The following is a 20142-nucleotide window of genomic DNA, read 5'->3' on the forward strand; positions in this document are numbered from 1 at the left end:
GTATTTGCCTTCCGTAACAAGAATGATTAAAAATAAGACATTAGTTGAGGTCTGCAACGTTGCAGTCGGAGCTAAATACGCTCTCGCACGCGTGCAGGAATGGATATTTGAACTCATTCACGGCAGGCGCAATGATACGACTATTCGACCACGGGTGTAAGCATGTTGCTGCTAGCCGGATTGAAGGCGCGCCACACTCCAGCAATTACTCGGGTCCCGTCCCGTGCGATCTCCCACTTGTGAAATGAAAAAAAAAATTAAAATCGAATTTAGGTACAAGACCTACCCATGCATTATTCTTTCCAGAGGAATCGAGCCAGAGCTTACAACCTACATGTAATACTGCTTTTAACAAGTAAAAGCCAGAAACAGATGCATCATTTTCGGGTTCATGAAAGCCTCGTTCCTTAACATTGCCCACGATACCCCATTGGCAGCATACAGCGGAGCTGCGGAACATCGTAAATCTACGCCTCGCGGAATCGCGCCTTCAATTTTGCAGATGCAACACAGACATCCATCAAGCACGAATAGTTGTATCTCTGCGCCGTCTCTCCATTTGCTCTATTTTCATGTTGTGTTAGTTCCGTTCGTCTCATTTGTAGGGGTGCTTCAAGGGCTACGTGAGCAATACAGCCGAAAATAGGATGTGCCCTAATCAATTATCATTTTGAAAAGAAAAAAAAATGTTAGAGGCCTCTCAAAGCGATCTAAAGGGCGCACGTCTAAAAATTTACTGTACTACCTCTTCCGAGAGTGACTTACAGCGGATGAGGGAGGGGGTTGATAAAATGTCTCTATGTTACCAAAAAGGTGAAAATTTCGAAGGAAATCATTTTTTACTGATCTTAGAAATTTTATGTATAGGTATTTTGACTTTTGACAAAAGTTCGAGAGCTAGTTTGATTTCCTCACTTCATGACGCTCATCATCCTCTTTTCGAAAACTATACTCGAGGAAAATTTTCAATGCCTCAAAGCTAATTTTTCCGACGGAGAGTGGCCAATTTTCCAGCATTTTTGTAGGCCCAGGCGCCTCTAGGGACTTATTTTCGGTTACTAGTTCCAGGAACTCCATTCACCACTATCATATATGCGTGCGAGGACCTTTCTTTACTCTTACTCTCTCCTCTTCCGTTCATTTATGAATTTTTAGCACTTTTTCTCGGTCATAATATTTTCTCTCGTCTTTATTTTTCTATACATATAGCATCTTATCTTTACTTTTCTATATTTTCATATGTGGCAGAGGGGCGTGTCTTCGATGCGTCAGGGGGGCGTATCTGCCAATGGCAGGTGCCCAGTCCGACTCTGGGGGAATGCTACAAGGGGGATGCTACAAAAAAGGAAAAAATGAAAGGGAAAGGAAAGGAAATGATGATATAAATACTTATGCAATAAGAGAGTATAAAACCAAGACATCAGAGAAATTTGTATGCAATAAAACTGTGAGAAAAAAACACAAGTGGGCTAATAGCGACTCGGAACTCGAACTATACTATTGTTGAGCAGTTTTTAGACTCCTACGCCACCGATAATCTTCTTGTGAAGGAAAGATGAACTTTTGCTACTTCAGCGAGTCAAAGCGCAGAGGGAGATCAACGGTTGCCTCTTTACTCTACCTGATGGGACTGACGTCCCAGTCGAATGCGTTTTTGAAGAAATCATCGATCCCCATCATTGATTCACGTTCATTATTGTTGTTACGAATTATAGACTCCGGAACCGAATTCCACTCCTCTGTGTTTAGCAGTGAATCGGAATGGCAAAAACTGCATTCATCCCACTTTTCTTCCAAGCCCCTTAATGGACCACTTGACAAGGTACGAATTTCAGCATTCTGATACATGTTCCTTAACCAAAATTTCACGTAAAACATGATGCGTACAACGAAAATCACCGAAATCAACTCCTTACGAAGATATTTAATGATTCTTGATGCGTAAATTCAAACCACCCGCTCATGAAAACTCAATGCTCTACGTGATTCGCATCGCGCGCTAAACGTTATCATGACAGTATCTGCAATTTAAAAATCTGGCAACCTCAATTTTGACGCTTTGGCTCAGCTATAGCATATTGCTTATAGTTTGAACAACACATGGTGGGAAATGAACATTGCTCGTTTGGTTGTAGTGCGCGATTTGACTCCCGTAGAGCTTTGAGTTTCTTGTGAGCGGGCAGTTCAAATTCCTCGTAACTAGAGTCCCTTTATACTGAGAGTCAAGACAATTTGAATCCATTTCTGATTGGTTCCCGTATTTTAGGCCTTCACAGTGTCACAAACGGGAATAAAGATTGCAGTTTCACCAATTGCAAAGATTATAATCTGGAATGGACCGGGGAATTACGGGTTCGGCGAGGAACAAACGGAATGAGGGAAGGAACGAAGAAAGGAATTCGAGAATGGACCGATCAAAGATTACGAAAAACATTCAATTTCTGTAATCTTTATTCCCGTTTGTGACTCCATGAAGGGTGTTGTCTTGGCTCTCAGTATAAAGGGACTCTACTCGTAACCAATGTGAAATAAAAACGTTAATATCTGGTTTTGGAGTTGATTTCATTAGTTTTCGTTGCGCGAATCGTGTTTTACGTGAAATTCTGGTTAAAAAACGTGTATCAGAATGCTTAAATTCATACCTTTTCCAGTGGTCCATTCTACATTATTTTTTTATTATAATTCTTTTGTATCTTTAATCCACTAAAGTTATAAGCACGCTTAAACTATGTTTTCAAAACTGCAACAGCGGCAAAGGAAAACCAACACGTAGAGGCCAGCGTGGAGGCTACTTCAATCACAATCTTCGATCGCATTGCTCAGGCGCAGTGATACATTTCTACGTACTCTCCGGAATGCGTGGGGTATCACGCCACAATTGAAGGCGTTTTCGACACGGCAAACTTTCCATACGGGGATTCTCGCGTCGCATACAATTCGGAGCATGAGATAAATGTAATGACTGATCTTACGAGCTAGTGCGACAGTTACTCAGTGCGCACACCTCCTTGTTTTACTTTATTACTTATTAGGAACTTTCTATCTTATTTGTGATCAGTGTGTAATTTTCTCGGATGTGTTTCCGTTCAATTTGAGCTTTCATACACATGATTTACTGGAATTTCTTGTAATTTATTCTTGATTTCCGTTCCTTTTATTTAGTTGTGTTTTTCACAGCTTATTTATGTTAGATCTTCCGTAAAAATTATTAAAAACAATTCTAGCATGAGCACGCTTAAACTATGCGTTCAAAACTGCAACAGCGGCAAAGGAAAACCGACACGTAGAGGCCAGCGTGGAGGCTCCCTCAATATAAATCTTCGATCGCATTGCTCAGGCGCAGTGATACATTTCTACGTACTCTCCGGAATGCGTGGGGTATCACGCCACAATTGAAGGCGTTTTCGATACAGCAAACTTTCCATACGGGGATTCTCGCGTCGCATACAATTCGGAGCTTGAGATTATTGGAATGTCTGATCTTACGAGCTAGTGCGACAGTTACTCAGTGCGCACACCTCCTTGTTTTACTTTATTATTTATTAGGAACTTTCTATCTTATTTATGATCAGTGTGTAATTTTCTCGGATGTGTTTCCGTTCCATGATTTACTGGGATTTCTTGTAATTTAATCTTGATTTAAATTCCTTTTATTTCCTTCTATTTTTCACGGCCTATTAATTGTTAAATCTTCCGTAAAAATTTTTAAAAACAATTCTAGCAGAAGCACGCTTAAACTATGCATTCAAAACTGCAACAGCGGCAAAGGAAAACCGACACGTAGAGGCCAGCGAGGAGGCTACTTCAATATAAATCTTCGATCGCATTGCTCAGGCGCAGTGATACATTTCTACGTACTCTCCGGAATGCGTGGGGTATCACGCAACATTTGAAGGCGTTTTCGATACGGCAAACTTTCCATACGGGGATTCTCGCGTCTCATTCAATTCGGAGCATGAGATAAATGTAATGACTAATCTTTCGAGCTAGTGCGACAGTTACTCAGTGCGCACACCTCCTCGTTTTAATTTAATATTTATAAGGAACTTTCTATCTCATTCATGATCAGTGTGTAATTTTCTCAGATGTGTTTCCGTTCAATTTGAGCTTTTCATACACATGATTTACTGGGATTTCTTGTAATTTATTCTTGATTTCCGTTCCTTTTATTTAGTTGTGTTTTTCACAGCTTATTTATGTTAGTTCTTCCGTAAAAATTATTAAAAACAATTCTAGCATAAGCAAGCTTAAACTATGCGTTCAAAACTGCAACAGCGGCAAAGGAAAACCGACACGTAGAGGCCAGCGTGGAGACTACTTCAATATTAATCTTCGATCGCATTGCTCAGGCGCAGTGATACATTTCTACGTACTCTCCGGAATGCGTGGGGTATCACGCCACAATTGAAGGCGTTTTCGATACGGCAAACTTTCCATGCGGGGATTCTCGCGTCTCATTCAATTCGGAGCATGAGATAAATGTAATGACTAATCTTTCGAGCTAGTGCGACAGTTACTCAGTGCGCACACCACCTCGTTTTAATTTATTATTTATAAGGAACTTTCTATATTATTCATGATCAGTGTGTAATTTTCTCGGATGTGTTTCCGTTCAATTTGAGCTTTCATACACATGATTTACTGGAATTTCTTGTAATTTATTCTTGATTTCCGTTCCTTTTATTTAGTTGTGTTTTTCACAGCTTATTTATGTTAGATCTTCCGTAAAAATTATTAAAAACAATTCTAGCATAAGCACGCTTAAACTATGCGTTCAAAACTGCAACAGCGGCAAAGGAAAACCAACACGTAGAGGCCAGCGTGGAGGCTACTTCAATCACAATCTTCGATCGCATTGCTCAGGCGCAGTGATACATTTCTACGTACTCTCCGGAATGCGTGGGGTATCACGCCACAATTGAAGGCGTTTTCGATACAGCAAACTTTCCATACGGGGATTCTCGCGTCGCATACAATTCGGAGCTTGAGATTATTGGAATGTCTGATCTTACGAGCTAGTGCGACAGTTACTCAGTGCTCACACCTCCTTGTTTTACTTTATTATTTATTAGGAACTTTCTATCTTATTTGTGATCAGTGTGTAATTTTCTCGGATGTGCTTCCGTTCCATGATTTACTGGGATTTCTTGTAATTTAATCTTGATTTAAATTCCTTTTATTTCCTTCTATTTTTCACGGCCTATTAATTGTTAAATCTTCCGTAAAAATTTTTAAAAACAATTCTAGCAGAAGCACGCTTAAACTATGCGTTCAAAACTGCAACAGCGGCAAAGGAAAACCGACACGTAGAGGCCAGCGAGGAGGCTACTTCAATATTAATCTTCGATCGCATTGCTCAGGCGCAGTGATACATTTCTACGTACTCTCCGGAATGCGTGGGGTATCACGCAACATTTGAAGGCGTTTTCGATACGGCAAACTTTCCATACGGGGATTCTCGCGTCTCATTCAATTCGGAGCATGAGATAAATGTAATGACTAATCTTTCGAGCTAGTGCGACAGTTACTCAGTGCGCACACCTCCTCGTTTTAATTTAATATTTATAAGGAACTTTCTATCTCATTCATGACCAGTGTGTAATTTTCTCAGATGTGTTTCCGTTCAATTTGAGCTTTTCATACACATGATTTACTGGGATTTCTTGTAATTTATTCTTGATTTCCGTTCCTTTTATTTAGTTGTGTTTTTCACAGCTTATTTATGTTAGTTCTTCCGTAAAAATTATTAAAAACAATTCTAGCATAAGCAAGCTTAAACTATGCGTTCAAAACTGCAACAGCGGCAAAGGAAAACCGACACGTAGAGGCCAGCGTGGAGACTACTTCAATATTAATCTTCGATCGCATTGCTCAGGCGCAGTGATACATTTCTACGTACTCTCCGGAATGCGTGGGGTATCACGCCACAATTGAAGGCGTTTTCGATACGGCAAACTTTCCATACGGGGATTCTCGCGTCGCATACAATTCGGAGCATGAGATAAATGTAATGACTAATCTTACGAGCTAGTGCGACAGTTACTCAGTGCGCACACCTCCTCGTTTTAATTTAATATTTATAAGGAACTTTCTATCTCATTCATGATCAATGTGTAATTTTCTCGGATGTGTTTCCGTTCCATGATTTACTGGGATTTCTTGTAATTTAATCTTGATTTCCGTTCCTTTTATTTAGTTGTGTTTTTTACAGCTTATTTATGTTAGTTCTTCCGTAAAAATTATTAAAAACAATTCTAGCATAAGCAAGCTTAAACTATGCGTTCAAAACTGCAACAGCGGCAAAGGAAAACCGACACGTAGAGGCCAGCGTGGAGACTACTTCAATATTAATCTTCGATCGCATTGCTCAGGCGCAGTGATACATTTCTACGTACTCTCCGGAATGCGTGGGGTATCACGCCACAATTGAAGGCGTTTTCGATACGGCAAACTTTCCATGCGGGGATTCTCGCGTCTCATTCAATTCGGAGCATGAGATAAATGTAATGACTAATCTTTCGAGCTAGTGCGACAGTTACTCAGTGCGCACACCACCTCGTTTTAATTTATTATTTATAAGGAACTTTCTATATTATTCATGATCAGTGTGTAATTTTCTCGGATGTGTTTCCGTTCAATTTGAGCTTTCATACACATGATTTACTGGAATTTCTTGAAATTTATTCTTGATTTCCGTTCCTTTTATTTAGTTGTGTTTTTCACAGCTTATTTATGTTAGATCTTCCGTAAAAATTATTAAAAACAATTCTAGCATAAGCACGCTTAAACTATGCGTTCAAAACTGCAACAGCGGCAAAGGAAAACCGACACGTAGAGGCCAGCGTGGAGGCTCCCTCAATATAAATCTTCGATCGCATTGCTCAGGCGCAGTGATACATTTCTACGTACTCTCCGGAATGCGTGGGGTATCACGCCACAATTGAAGGCGTTTTCGATACAGCAAACTTTCCATACGGGGATTCTCGCGTCGCATACAATTCGGAGCTTGAGATTATTGGAATGTCTGATCTTACGAGCTAGTGCGACAGTTACTCAGTGCGCACACCTCCTTGTTTTACTTTATTATTTATTAGGAACTTTCTATCTTATTTATGATCAGTGTGTAATTTTCTCGGATGTGTTTCCGTTCCATGATTTACTGGGAATTCTTGTAATTTAATCTTGATTTAAATTCCTTTTATTTCCTTCTATTTTTCACGGCCTATTAATTGTTAAATCTTCCGTAAAAATTTTTAAAAACAATTCTAGCAGAAGCACGCTTAAACTATGCATTCAAAACTGCAACAGCGGCAAAGGAAAACCGACACGTAGAGGCCAGCGAGGAGGCTACTTCAATATTAATCTTCGATCGCATTGCTCAGGCGCAGTGATACATTTCTACGTACTCTCCGGAATGCGTGGGGTATCACGCAACATTTGAAGGCGTTTTCGATACGGCAAACTTTCCATACGGGGATTCTCGCGTCTCATTTAATTCGGAGCATGAGATAAATGTAATGACTAATCTTTCGAGCTAGTGCGACAGTTACTCAGTGCGCACACCTCCTCGTTTTAATTTAATATTTATAAGGAACTTTCTATCTCATTCATGATCAGTGTGTAATTTTCTCAGATGTGTTTCCGTTCAATTTGAGCTTTTCATACACATGATTTACTGGGATTTCTTGTAATTTATTCTTGATTTCCGTTCCTTTTATTTAGTTGTGTTTTTCACAGCTTATTTATGTTAGTTCTTCCGTAAAAATTATTAAAAACAATTCTAGCATAAGCAAGCTTAAACTATGCGTTCAAAACTGCAACAGCGGCAAAGGAAAACCGACACGTAGAGGCCAGCGTGGAGACTACTTCAATATTAATCTTCGATCGCATTGCTCAGGCGCAGTGATACATTTCTACGTACTCTCCGGAATGCGTGGGGTATCACGCCACAATTGAAGGCGTTTTCGATACGGCAAACTTTCCATGCGGGGATTCTCGCGTCTCATTCAATTCGGAGCATGAGATAAATGTAATGACTAATCTTTCGAGCTAGTGCGACAGTTACTCAGTGCGCACACCACCTCGTTTTAATTTATTATTTATAAGGAACTTTCTATATTATTCATGATCAGTGTGTAATTTTCTCGGATGTGTTTCCGTTCAATTTGAGCTTTCATACACATGATTTACTGGAATTTCTTGTAATTTATTCTTGATTTCCGTTCCTTTTATTTAGTTGTGTTTTTCACAGCTTATTTATGTTAGATCTTCCGTAAAAATTATTAAAAACAATTCTAGCATAAGCACGCTTAAACTATGCGTTCAAAACTGCAACAGCGGCAAAGGAAAACCAACACGTAGAGGCCCGCGTGGAGGCTACTTCAATCACAATCTTCGATCGCATTGCTCAGGCGCAGTGATACATTTCTACGTACTCTCCGGAATGCGTGGGGTATCACGCCACAATTGAAGGCGTTTTCGATACAGCAAACTTTCCATACGGGGATTCTCGCGTCGCATACAATTCGGAGCTTGAGATTATTGGAATGTCTGATCTTACGAGCTAGTGCGACAGTTACTCAGTGCTCACACCTCCTTGTTTTACTTTATTATTTATTAGGAACTTTCTATCTTATTTGTGATCAGTGTGTAATTTTCTCGGATGTGCTTCCGTTCCATGATTTACTGGGATTTCTTGTAATTTAATCTTGATTTAAATTCCTTTTATTTCCTTCTATTTTTCACGGCCTATTAATTGTTAATCTTCCGTAAAAATTTTTAAAAACAATTCTAGCAGAAGCACGCTTAAACTATGCGTTCAAAACTGCAACAGCGGCAAAGGAAAACCGACACGTAGAGGCCAGCGAGGAGGCTACTTCAATATTAATCTTCGATCGCATTGCTCAGGCGCAGTGATACATTTCTACGTACTCTCTGGAATGCGTGGGGTATCACGCAACATTTGAAGGCGTTTTCGATACGGCAAACTTTCCATACGGGGATTCTCGCGTCTCATTCAATTCGGAGCATGAGATAAATGTAATGACTAATCTTTCGAGCTAGTGCGACAGTTACTCAGTGCGCACACCTCCTCGTTTTAATTTAATATTTATAAGGAACTTTCTATCTCATTCATGACCAGTGTGTAATTTTCTCAGATGTGTTTCCGTTCAATTTGAGCTTTTCATACACATGATTTACTGGGATTTCTTGTAATTTATTCTTGATTTCCGTTCCTTTTATTTAGTTGTGTTTTTCACAGCTTATTTATGTTAGTTCTTCCGTAAAAATTATTAAAAACAATTCTAGCATAAGCAAGCTTAAACTATGCGTTCAAAACTGCAACAGCGGCAAAGGAAAACCGACACGTAGAGGCCAGCGTGGAGACTACTTCAATATTAATCTTCGATCGCATTGCTCAGGCGCAGTGATACATTTCTACGTACTCTCCGGAATGCGTGGGGTATCACGCCACAATTGAAGGCGTTTTCGATACGGCAAACTTTCCATACGGGGATTCTCGCGTCGCATACAATTCGGAGCATGAGATAAATGTAATGACTAATCTTACGAGCTAGTGCGACAGTTACTCAGTGCGCACACCTCCTCGTTTTAATTTAATATTTATAAGGAACTTTCTATCTCATTCATGATCAATGTGTAATTTTCTCGGATGTGTTTCCGTTCAATTTGAGCTTTTCATACACATGATTTACTGGGATTTCTTGTAATTTATTCTTGTTTTCCGTTCCTTTTATTTAGTTGTGTTTTTTAAAGCTTATTTATGTTAGTTCTTCCGTAAAAATTATTAAAAACCATTCTAGCATAAGGATGCCTCGAAGGAGAAGGGGAGAGAGAGGTGGAAGGTACCGCAAAGAATAACACCATCGTGGAAACACTTTCAAATGAGAAAGTTGACAGCATTGCGTCGTTGTCGATTCAAGAAACACACCGAAGAGATTGATGAGATATCCCCACTCTCTCGCCCCCCCCCCCCTCCATCCATTATATCCGTTGAGTTTTTATCAATTAAGTGTGTTTGTGGATACATTTTACTATCAAATCAGTGCAAGTGCGAGGTTGTGTATCAGAGACCATTAGTCGTGAATGAGAACCCGTGTGGGCATTTGATAAATTTCTCTGACATGGATCTCAGAACCTTGAAAATATTTTGTGTCGTCAGTTTCCTACTGTCGGTCTCTGCTGCGCCAGTAAGTCATATTGACCCTCATCTTTTTACACTTTAAACTAAGTATAAAAGTGTCCGTGGATTACTGTTAATGCTGTTTTTAAGTTCGACCAGAAATTTTTTCCGATTTTTATTCGTAAACTTTTAGCAAAATATGATAAAAAAATTTAAAAAAAAAAATTATTAGAGCTATTTTTTGGAGTCTTTAAACGCGTGAGTTCGACAAAATTGAAGGGAACCAACCAGTCTCACATCGGTGCCCAAAGTGCGAACCACGTTTGCAACGCTGCAGACTCGAGAGCATTCGAGAGTTGCCAAATTTCCTCCGATATAATGTTAATTTTGGAAGCAAGTTATGCATATTTTTCCTTGAAATTTTTAGATGCGTTAGATTGAAGCGCGAACAACAATGTCTGAAAAATTGGAAGAAAAATATTCTCAACTTCCACAGTAAATTCGTACTTTATCAAAGGAAATTTGGCAACGCCTGAAGGTTCATACGGCGTTTTTCCTATGCACGGCAGTATTGTTCGTTAGCCCTCGATATTATTTATTTTTTTTTTTTTTTTAAAGAAAAATCATCAAAATCTTCTCATATTTTCTGTAAATAAATTCGAGTGAGTGAAAGCAGTTCACAGATAATTTCAAGAAAACCTGTTAGTTAATTTTCTCTCAAAAAATGAAGCAACAGTGAAAATTTGCAACGTTGGAACTAAAGAACGAATTTTTCGACTGAAGCCATTAATTGCACAGTGGATCGAGTCAATTAAAGAAGTCGGACTTGAAATTTTTGGCTAAAACTGCAAATTTTGACGTTTATTATGTTACATTTCAAAGTTCAAGGGGTGGTTTTGGAGGAAAACATCACGGGGAAACCAATGAAACCACTTTTAGAACCTCAAAGTTTTGTATAAACGGAGTTATAAGCTTTTAAAGTTTCCAAATTTTGTCCGACCTCTCCTATTGACTCGATCCACTCTGCCATGCCAAGAAAAAACGCCGTATGAACCTTCAGGCGTTGCGAAATTTCCCTCGACAAAACACTAATTTCCTGGTAAAGTTAGGAATATTTTCCTTCCAGTTTCCCAGATTATATTTGTCGCAATTCCACCCAAAGTTCCTGAAAATTTCAAGGAAAAATATTCATAACATTCCCGAAAAATGAACATTTTATTAAAGGAAATTTGGCAACTTTCGAATGTTCATACGGCGTTCTTCCTTAGCACGGCAGCACTATGCATCGTTATGGACGGTGAAACTCCCAAACCACGCTCTACCGTACTAAGAAAAAACGTCGTATGAACATTCGGGAGTTGCCAAATTTCCTCCAATAAAATGTTTATTTATGAGGAGACTTATGAATATTTTTCCTTTAAATTTTCAGACACTTTAGATCAAAATACAAACAAACTTATCTGAGAAATTGGAAGAAAAATGTTCACAAATGTTCCTGAAGAATAGTGATTTGTCGAAGGAAATTTTGCAACGCCTGAAGGTTCATACGGCGTTTTTCCTAAGCACGGCAGCCCACTTGTATCGTTTGCATGCGGTGTTTCAAAATCTCCGTTCCTGTTTTATTTTTTGAAAAATTACTTATCAACATCGTCCCTTGAAGTTTTTCCGGCATTCACAGTTCGTAGTCCAGTCAACGAAGGGATATTAGTGGAACAAACTAGAAAAAAGCATCCTCTACAACATTTATTTCAAGTACTTTTTAAATCGCTGGACTTTTCGTAACTTTTAAGAAATCGTACTTTTTGGAAAACATTACCTACTTTTGAAGTATATAATCGATGGTAAAAAATTCAGCTTTTTTCTAGTTTGTTCCACTAAAAGCCCTTATTTTCCCTTCGTTGACTGGACTATCGCACAGAAAAGACAAATCTAAGAAGTTTTTCAGAATTGACGTCGAGTGGGTATTTTTCTATTTAAAAGATGAAGTATATGACAGAAAGTCTGCAACTTCAAGTAAGCAAGATACGTGGTTTTGGAATTTCACCATCGTTTTCCGTCACCCTCATGCCCTTCAATCAACATTAAATGTTTTCCATGGAGTGGCTTATCCGCGGAAATGAGCGATGAGTCGTTATATCATGAAAATGAGCCTAAATTTCGACGAATTATTGCGTTTTCTTGGTTGATATTACCGCTCCTTCGCGGCTAGACTCTCTTATCTGCGCCAACCAGTGACGTCAGAAGCTGAGGTGCCAATTCGGGAAAATCCATCACGCTTTTGAACGTAACATTGGAAGATTACTGGACGTCACTAAGTTCCTGGGATCTGTTCAGTGTAGCCGAAAGAGTCCGAAGTCTCTTGATTACAACTTTAATTAGGATAAAAAACGGTGGTCGCTGTATTGCGCTGTATACACTTTTACGGATAATAATTATTGATTACGGGTTTCCCCTTTATCGCGATCGACAAAAATGTAAAGGCCTAAGGTACAATTGCAGGGGAAAAGACTTATTTGAGGAAAACATCGAGCCCCAGTGTAGCCAAATTTTGTGTAGAAAATCACCTAATGCAAAGGTATGCGTATGTTCAAAGCCCGTTTCGCAATAGTTTTTAAATGTGTTGATGTCAGTGTAATTTTTACCCAGAGTAAATCAATTACTTACTACACAGTCCGTTTAAGGTATAGAAGTAGTACAAGGTAACTTCCTCGTTGCAAATTGAAAGTGAAACGCGGAATGCGTCATAACAGGGGGATGGGTGATGAAATGAATTTATATTTCTTGGAAACAAATAGCAACCTGTTCCTGCGTTTCTTCATTTTTTTTCTTTTCATGGAGATGTTGCAAAATGTTGCATGTGTGAGGACTTTGCGATTTGACTGTTGATTCTTACGTAAAAGTTAGCGAGAAACACGATGGTGCCACTGGTTTTCTCTGAAATCAACTCCCACGCTCAAAAAAAGCTCTCAAGTTGAGGCTAAAATGGAGGGGATATCCCACGCTATCCTGAGAGTCTACGTCCACATCGAGACAAACTCTCCGTGCAAATAAGATAGGGAGCAAGTACATTAGCAGGGTTGCCGTGTTTTTAGTTTTGGAGTCCCCAAATAAAGTGACAGCCCTGTCAATGTATTTGCTCCCTATCTTTGCATGGAGAGTTTGTCTTGATGTAGAGGTGGACTCTCAGGATAGTGTGGGATATCCCCTCCATTTTGGACTCACTTTGAGAGCTTTTTTGAGCTTGAGAGTTGATTTCAGAAAAAACCAGTGGCACCATCGTGTTTTTCGCGAACTTTTTTGTACGAATCAACTGTCAAATCGCAAATTCCTCACACATGCGACATCTCCTTTTTCCTTCATGATGATGCACCAGGCATGTCTCGGTGTTTAACTTGCCTTCTTTCCAAAGTTTAGCTAAATTAAGGAATGAGAGAAAACTGTAACGATGGCCAAAGTGCGAAACCACGTATTGCCATTGCAGTGTTTCAAAGTCTCTGCTCCTACTATTTTTTTCCAAGAGAAACAAGTCAAGTATGAAATATCTACGGGATACTCTGCTAATAGAGTAGAAAAAAAGAACAAATGTTTTCAAAAAAGTAAGTTGACCACTTAACCAGCCCCCCCCCCCTAAAAAAAGTTGACCGAAAGTCTGCAATAACATTGCAAACGGAGGTACATGCACTTTAGCCATCGATATGGACCAATTGAAATTTGTATCGAACTGCCTCACTTAGGTAGTTTCAAGAGGGCGGCCCTGGTGAAAATTGGCGATAGGGGCTGCGTTTCAAAATACCATAGGATTTCCTTAGCCGCATGAAGAGGGCGATAGAAAATCATATAGCTGGCTGTAGAATGAGGAGAAAATCATACGGCCGGGCAATACGAAGCGATAAAAAATTATACAGCCGGGCTATAGTTCCTATCGCCAGGCTTTTCACTTTATCGCCTGGCTGTTGCTTTTTCGCCATCGGCTATAAAAGGCTATGAGAAATTGTGTAGAAATTCTTGTGCTTTGTAAATCCGCAAGTTTATACGGAATCATCATAATATTTACAAAACGCACATTATATTTTCCTTTACTGCATATTTGTTTTCATCAATTAAAATGAGAATAATCCATACAGAGTGTGCAAACATTTCAAAGTCATGAGTTAAAAACGCTGACTCCGCGAGATTAAATATTAGCGCCTAACACAAAGCGGTGCGGCGACGCACTGGCGCCTGCAAACCTAACAGGGATACTTCACGCATTGCGGAATGCGTGAAGTATCCTTGCTAGGTTTGTAGGCGCCAATGCGCGTTCAGCGCTGGCTGCTCGCCTGCCGCGGCGCTTGAAGCAACTATTTTACACCAGAGGTATTGCACAGTATCATACGAAATTGAAGGCGCTCCAACATATTAGGAATGGCAGGCATCCTTCAAAAGCACAGAGCTTTCCTCGCAAATTAAATCAAGATACTGTGGCCCAAAAAGAGAGCGGTAGTCCAAAAACTCACTAAGTCCTAGCATCCGTAATTAGTAACGTTTAGCATACACTTAGCGCCTGGCTGTTGCCTAATCGCCATCGGCTATAAAAGGCTGTAAGAAATTGTGTGCCGGCTATAGAAGCTATTGGAAATCTCACAGCCGGCTGTAGGTCTATGGTATTTTGGAACACAGATTCTACTGCCAATTTTTACCAGGGAGGACAGGGGAGGGGGCGTTTTATTAGGTTTAATCAAACATGAAATATTTCAATGCAATTTTCACAAATTCCTTTCGTTTCATGCCATTCTGACAATGAGTCAGATTTCTCGTTGTGTAACCCAGGTAGCATTTTTCAACGGAAAAATCGCGATAGTTTGAAATTAAATTGCTATTTCATTACACATTTTGGCGATGAAGTCGCCAGGATCATCGACATCTGAGCGATTATTCTCGATCTTGTCGCACTTTTATCTCTATAAAATCGCATTCGATGATACAGAAATTTTAAGTCAATTTATCCCAATTTTGTTCGATAAAATCGCCACATTATTGCAAATTTATGTGCGATAAAATCGCAATTTATTGCAATTTTTTATCACATAATATTTCAATAAATTGACGTCTATAAAATCGCGGTACATTTTCCGATCAAATCGCATCTTGTCGAGATCACTGCATACTTGGAAACAGCAGATATGATGAAAATTTGCTTCTTCTCTCCCTCCCCAAAAATTTAGTCGGTACAGACGACTTGAGTAACTACGAACTTTTTTTTTTTACCTACCAAAAAAAGTGCGCGACTGCCTGCGAATTGAATGGTGGCAGACTGCCAAACCCAGAATTTTACTGATCAGACGTTTCATTTTTTGACCAAAATTTAGATACTTTCTCTCGAAAGTGTTCATAACACCTCTAGGACAAAATCACAGTGGTTCTGTAATACCTACGCATTTGTAGCTGGTGCTTCATGCCGCGCCAGTGTTTCGTTGTTAAACGGCAAAATCCAAAAGCCTTCTTTTTTCCGAGTATGCAATACGGACATCGCTCGAACACGAATAGTTGTACATTAGGGTCATTTTAACACTGCCTATGCTTTGTTGGGTTCGTCGCTACAGCTAAAAAAAATGATGTATCAACTGAAGAGCCGTATCTTGACTTAATTATCGATTAAGAACTATGACAAATTACATTAGGTACTTACTCATAAACTTATGAACATACTCATTTCATACTTCTTAAGAAATGAAATCAATCAAGTTCAGCAAGAACTGTAAGAAGTCTAAAATGATAGACAAATTGGTAGGCCCTTTCTGAATCAAGGAAAACCCTAAATTAATAGGGGGGGGGGGGGGGTCGGTTAAATGATTATTTTCCGATTAATGGAAAACAAGGAAAGCAACACATTGTTTGTCTTTTTCAAAGTGTTTAAAACCTTTAAGCTATATTTTTTATTGATAACAAGGATATTTTAAAATTGTATGTATATAACAAGCCGTTCGAGACAAATTAATTTTTCATTTCGTATGTTCATTGAGTGTGAGCCCGCGAAATGAAGAAAATGCGAGGGTCGCCGTCCAGAAAGTATAAGTTTATCTGTTCAATATCTAATATCTTCTAAACTAAGGTAGATAGAGAATAGTCGTAAAAAGAGTCAACAATCTATTACTCTCGGCTCTCTACCGCGCTATATATTTTTAAAGGCTTGAAAGAACTCTAGGAAAGTCGGTTTTCCTGAACCCACCTCCTCTCCGCACGGGTCCAAAATTTTATGGAGCTTCATTCGCAAGTGAGCCGCTGTGTCAATCGCTTATAACAAAAAAGTGGCTTTGAGCCGCTTAGAGGTGGTTGAAATACATGTAAAACATAAGTAAGGACATTTTCCAACAATGGAATAGCAGGATTAGCCGTGCTTACTTCAAAATCAGTTGCGTACGAGAAAAAGTTTACAAAATTACGTTAACGCTCACTACCTAACTGACTCTTTCATACAAATCTAAATTATCCTGCCCATTCTCGAAGAGATGTTTTCAAAGATGCATGATTTGGAAAAATATGCAGCTTTTACAACTCTTTTACATAAATGGACCTGCATTTGAGCAGCAAGGGTCACCTTTCTTGCCAAGAGAACGAATAATAGAGCTAAAATAATAGCACCGAAACTAACTCCACGTTACATGCAGCTTAACATCTCCATGTACTGCAGTCCAAACCCACCAATAATCAAAGTAAACACGGTCAATCCTGCTATTTCCTTGTTGGAAAATGTCGTTACCTATGTTTTACATGTATTACAACCACCTCTAAGCCACTTTTTTGCCATAAGCTATAGACAAAGCGGCTCACTTGCGAATGAAGCTCCTAGGTATCCGTAAAATTTTGGACCCGTGCGGTCGAGAGGAGGTGGAAGCAGAAAAGCCCTTTTTTCTTGAGTTCTTTCAAGCCAAATGTAAAAATCTATAGCGCTTCAGAGAGCCGAGAGTAATAGCTTCTTAACACTTCTTACAAATATTCTCTGTCTATCTTAGTTTAGTAGATATTGAACGGGTAAACTTATTTTCTGGACGACCCTCGTAAATGCATCATTGTAAACATTATGTAGTTTCTTCGATCAACAAAGCAACTCTGGTACGATCTTTGTGATCACGGGCCATAATAATCCAAGATGTTCACCAGTGGCGTGGCGTGCTTTGCGATACATCGATTGATCGGCCATTTAAACCTATGGAAAAGTATCGATATACAGGGTGTTCGCAGCGGACACCTTAATAATCGATTATTTACCACAGCCTCAAATGGGGAAATATCGATAGATCGCAAAGCACACCACGCCACTGATGTTCACTTCCCTGTATCTCATCTCCATATCATCCGGTTAAGTTAAAACCGTTTCTCTGATTTCAGAAGAAGTTCATGCCTGGTGGTTTGCATTCTCAGGATGTGAATGACGTCAAAGTGAAGAAGTATGCGAAACTGGCCCTGCCAACGTTAGAAAGTCTCTCTGACCCGAAAGAGGACCTGTCGTTGGTTGAAATATTAGAGGCTCACACTCAGGTGACTCCACTAAAGCAGATTTCCTTTATATCACCATTAAAATATATTCAAACGACAGTGGCGTGGCGAGATTTGCGCGATACATCGATTGATCGCAGTAGCGTGGCGTGAATTGCGATGTATCGATTGTTATGCCATTTAAACCTATGGTAAAGAATCGATTATTAAGGCGTTCGCTGCGAACACCTTGTTTATCGATCCTTTACCATAGATTTAAATGGCATAACAATCGATACATCGCAAAGCACGCCACGCCACTGATTGATCGATTGATCTGTCATTTAAACCTATGGAAAAGGATCAGTAGGTAGGGTGTTCACAACGAGCACCTTAATAATAGATTCATTACTTACCATAGCTTCAAATGAGGAATTATCGATAATAATTGATCATTCACGCCTCGTCATGGAGGTTATCGACTACAACTACTTGAGCATCGCCCAGAGAGGCAATGCACTTTTAATTATCCATATTTAAGACTATCGATACATATTTTAATCAAGAAAAGAAAATTAGCTGAATTTTATGTAGCACGTTTTAAATGACAGTAACTCTTTCAGTGTGCGCAAAAACTCCATCTTAGGAACAAGCTCAATTTTTTCTTATATTTTTTATTTTTCACCTTGTGATGGGGCTTTGGCATTCGTGCATCGGCACAAACAACCAAGCGAGATGAGAATTGCGCCCGTTTGAATAATAGCACCAAACACGTTGCGTTCCATATTAGCGCCTACAAGACCCTGTGAATACTTCACACATCGCGCCAAACATAGCACGGTCGGCACGGTCGGCTTGGAACACATATCAGCGCCTACAAGACTGTAGGAGTGCTTTACGCATTGCGCCAAACAAAGTGCGGTCGGCTTGAAACGCATATTAATATTATACTAGCACCAACCTAAGCCAGAAAAAATCGCCAGGATCATCAACATCTGAGCAATTATCCTCGATCTTATCGCGCTTTTATCGTCCAATAATGTATCGCGATATTTTCGAAATAAAAATTGCAATTAATAGCGATTTAATCTCGGTTTTATAGGAAAAAAATTGATCACGATTTTACCGAACCATAAATTGCGATGTGTAGCGATTTAATTGCCGTACATCGCAATTTTTAATGCGATAATATCTCGATTTATTGCCACCGATATAATCGCGATAACCAACCAATAAAATCGCTATTTTTCGCGATCACTGCCTCTTGGGATACTCAATTTTTCAAATTTGTCTCGATTTCAGGTCATCGCAGGCGCAGTCTATCATTTGAAATTGAAAGTGGCAGATTCTAGAGCAAATGAAAAAACTTGTGATGTGAAGATTGCAGTACCTTATAACGGAGGCATCCCAGAAGTATATGATCCTAGCTGTGGAAATGAGTTGCTCAGCAGGAAGCAGGTGAATTTTATTTCCTCAGTCCTACCTGATGCTACACGAACCACTTGGGAACCGTGTGATATTACCTAGCTGTTGTCTTTAATTGGACAATTTACCTTTTTACATAGGGAATTGCTGAAAATTTCTAGACATTTGCTTTAAGCCATGAGGGAAATATTTTTAAACTTCCCAACGAATTGGCATCACTTGTGTGAACCAACAAACTTTCCGTCAAAATTCGGCGAGATCGAGCTGATATTTCTTGTTTCTTTCCGAACACTGCAAAGATGGTTTGTAGTTTCATCGTGTCATATTTTTGCCGAGAGAAACATTTTCCTACGATTAAAGAAAAAAATGTAAACGAGAAAGCACAGCTCATCACGATGTGAATTTTCGCTTTGTGCCAGAAAACAACGCAATAACAGGCGAACCAAAAAAAAAAAATCAACCGCGAGATAGAGAGATTTGAAATTATATAATTCGTCTCGTTTTCAGGGCACAATATTGCCGGATGAAAACGCGACTCTCCTCCTTCTGTCAGCCCAAAAATATCAACCCTTAATTCAACCTTTAGGGTGCTAGAGAGTTTTCCGTCAATATCTCAAAATCCCACTTTCCAACCTAACTCGACAAAAATCGCTACTAAAGGTTCCTTTTACCGTCGTACCGTTAATAGTCGCAATATAATATTTCGCTGAGATATCATAAACTTGTTGGACATCTAAAGCCCTGGATACACGATCAAATTCCCGAACCAATTCCGATAAAAGTAGCATCAAAGTGTCGGGAGTCATCAGTCTTAAACTCATTAATTTGCTTCATTTTAAAATGAAAACTTGGCAGAAATGTTTCCTGTGGCAGGAAATGATGAACGGTGGCACTCCGTTCTGATCTTACTTTGAACAAATAAGTGCGGCCCGTCAAAATTTGATGGTAGATGGTGACCATCAGTCATCAGCATGTCTACTTTGATCGGAATATGTTCGGAATTCGATCGTCCATCCAGGGCTAAAGAGACCGTTGGAACAAGGTTTTGGGGGTGGCATCAATTCAAATTTATTTCTACGAGTTTTGGGTCAGATATTTCAACAGAATCGAATATCTAC

At 39.4% G+C, this 20142-nt stretch overlaps 1 protein-coding gene across 2 annotated transcripts; it reads left to right on the plus strand.

Annotated features, from left to right (window-relative positions):
• Positions 1-1540: 1540 nt before the first annotated feature.
• LOC140225509 (uncharacterized) lies at positions 1541-19057 on the plus strand (the record flags this gene model as incomplete). Of its 2 annotated transcripts, XM_072304657.1 has the most annotated exon segments (4): positions 1541-1822; positions 10068-10211; positions 17513-17662; positions 18902-19057. In XM_072304657.1, coding segments are annotated over 4 exon segments (717 nt in total), but the record flags the coding sequence as incomplete, so codon positions are not given.
• Between the last annotated feature and the right edge of the window lie 1085 nt (positions 19058-20142).

This window comes from Bemisia tabaci, chromosome 9 (assembly GCF_918797505.1).
Source record: "Bemisia tabaci chromosome 9, PGI_BMITA_v3".
NCBI lineage: Eukaryota > Metazoa > Arthropoda > Insecta > Hemiptera > Aleyrodidae > Bemisia > Bemisia tabaci.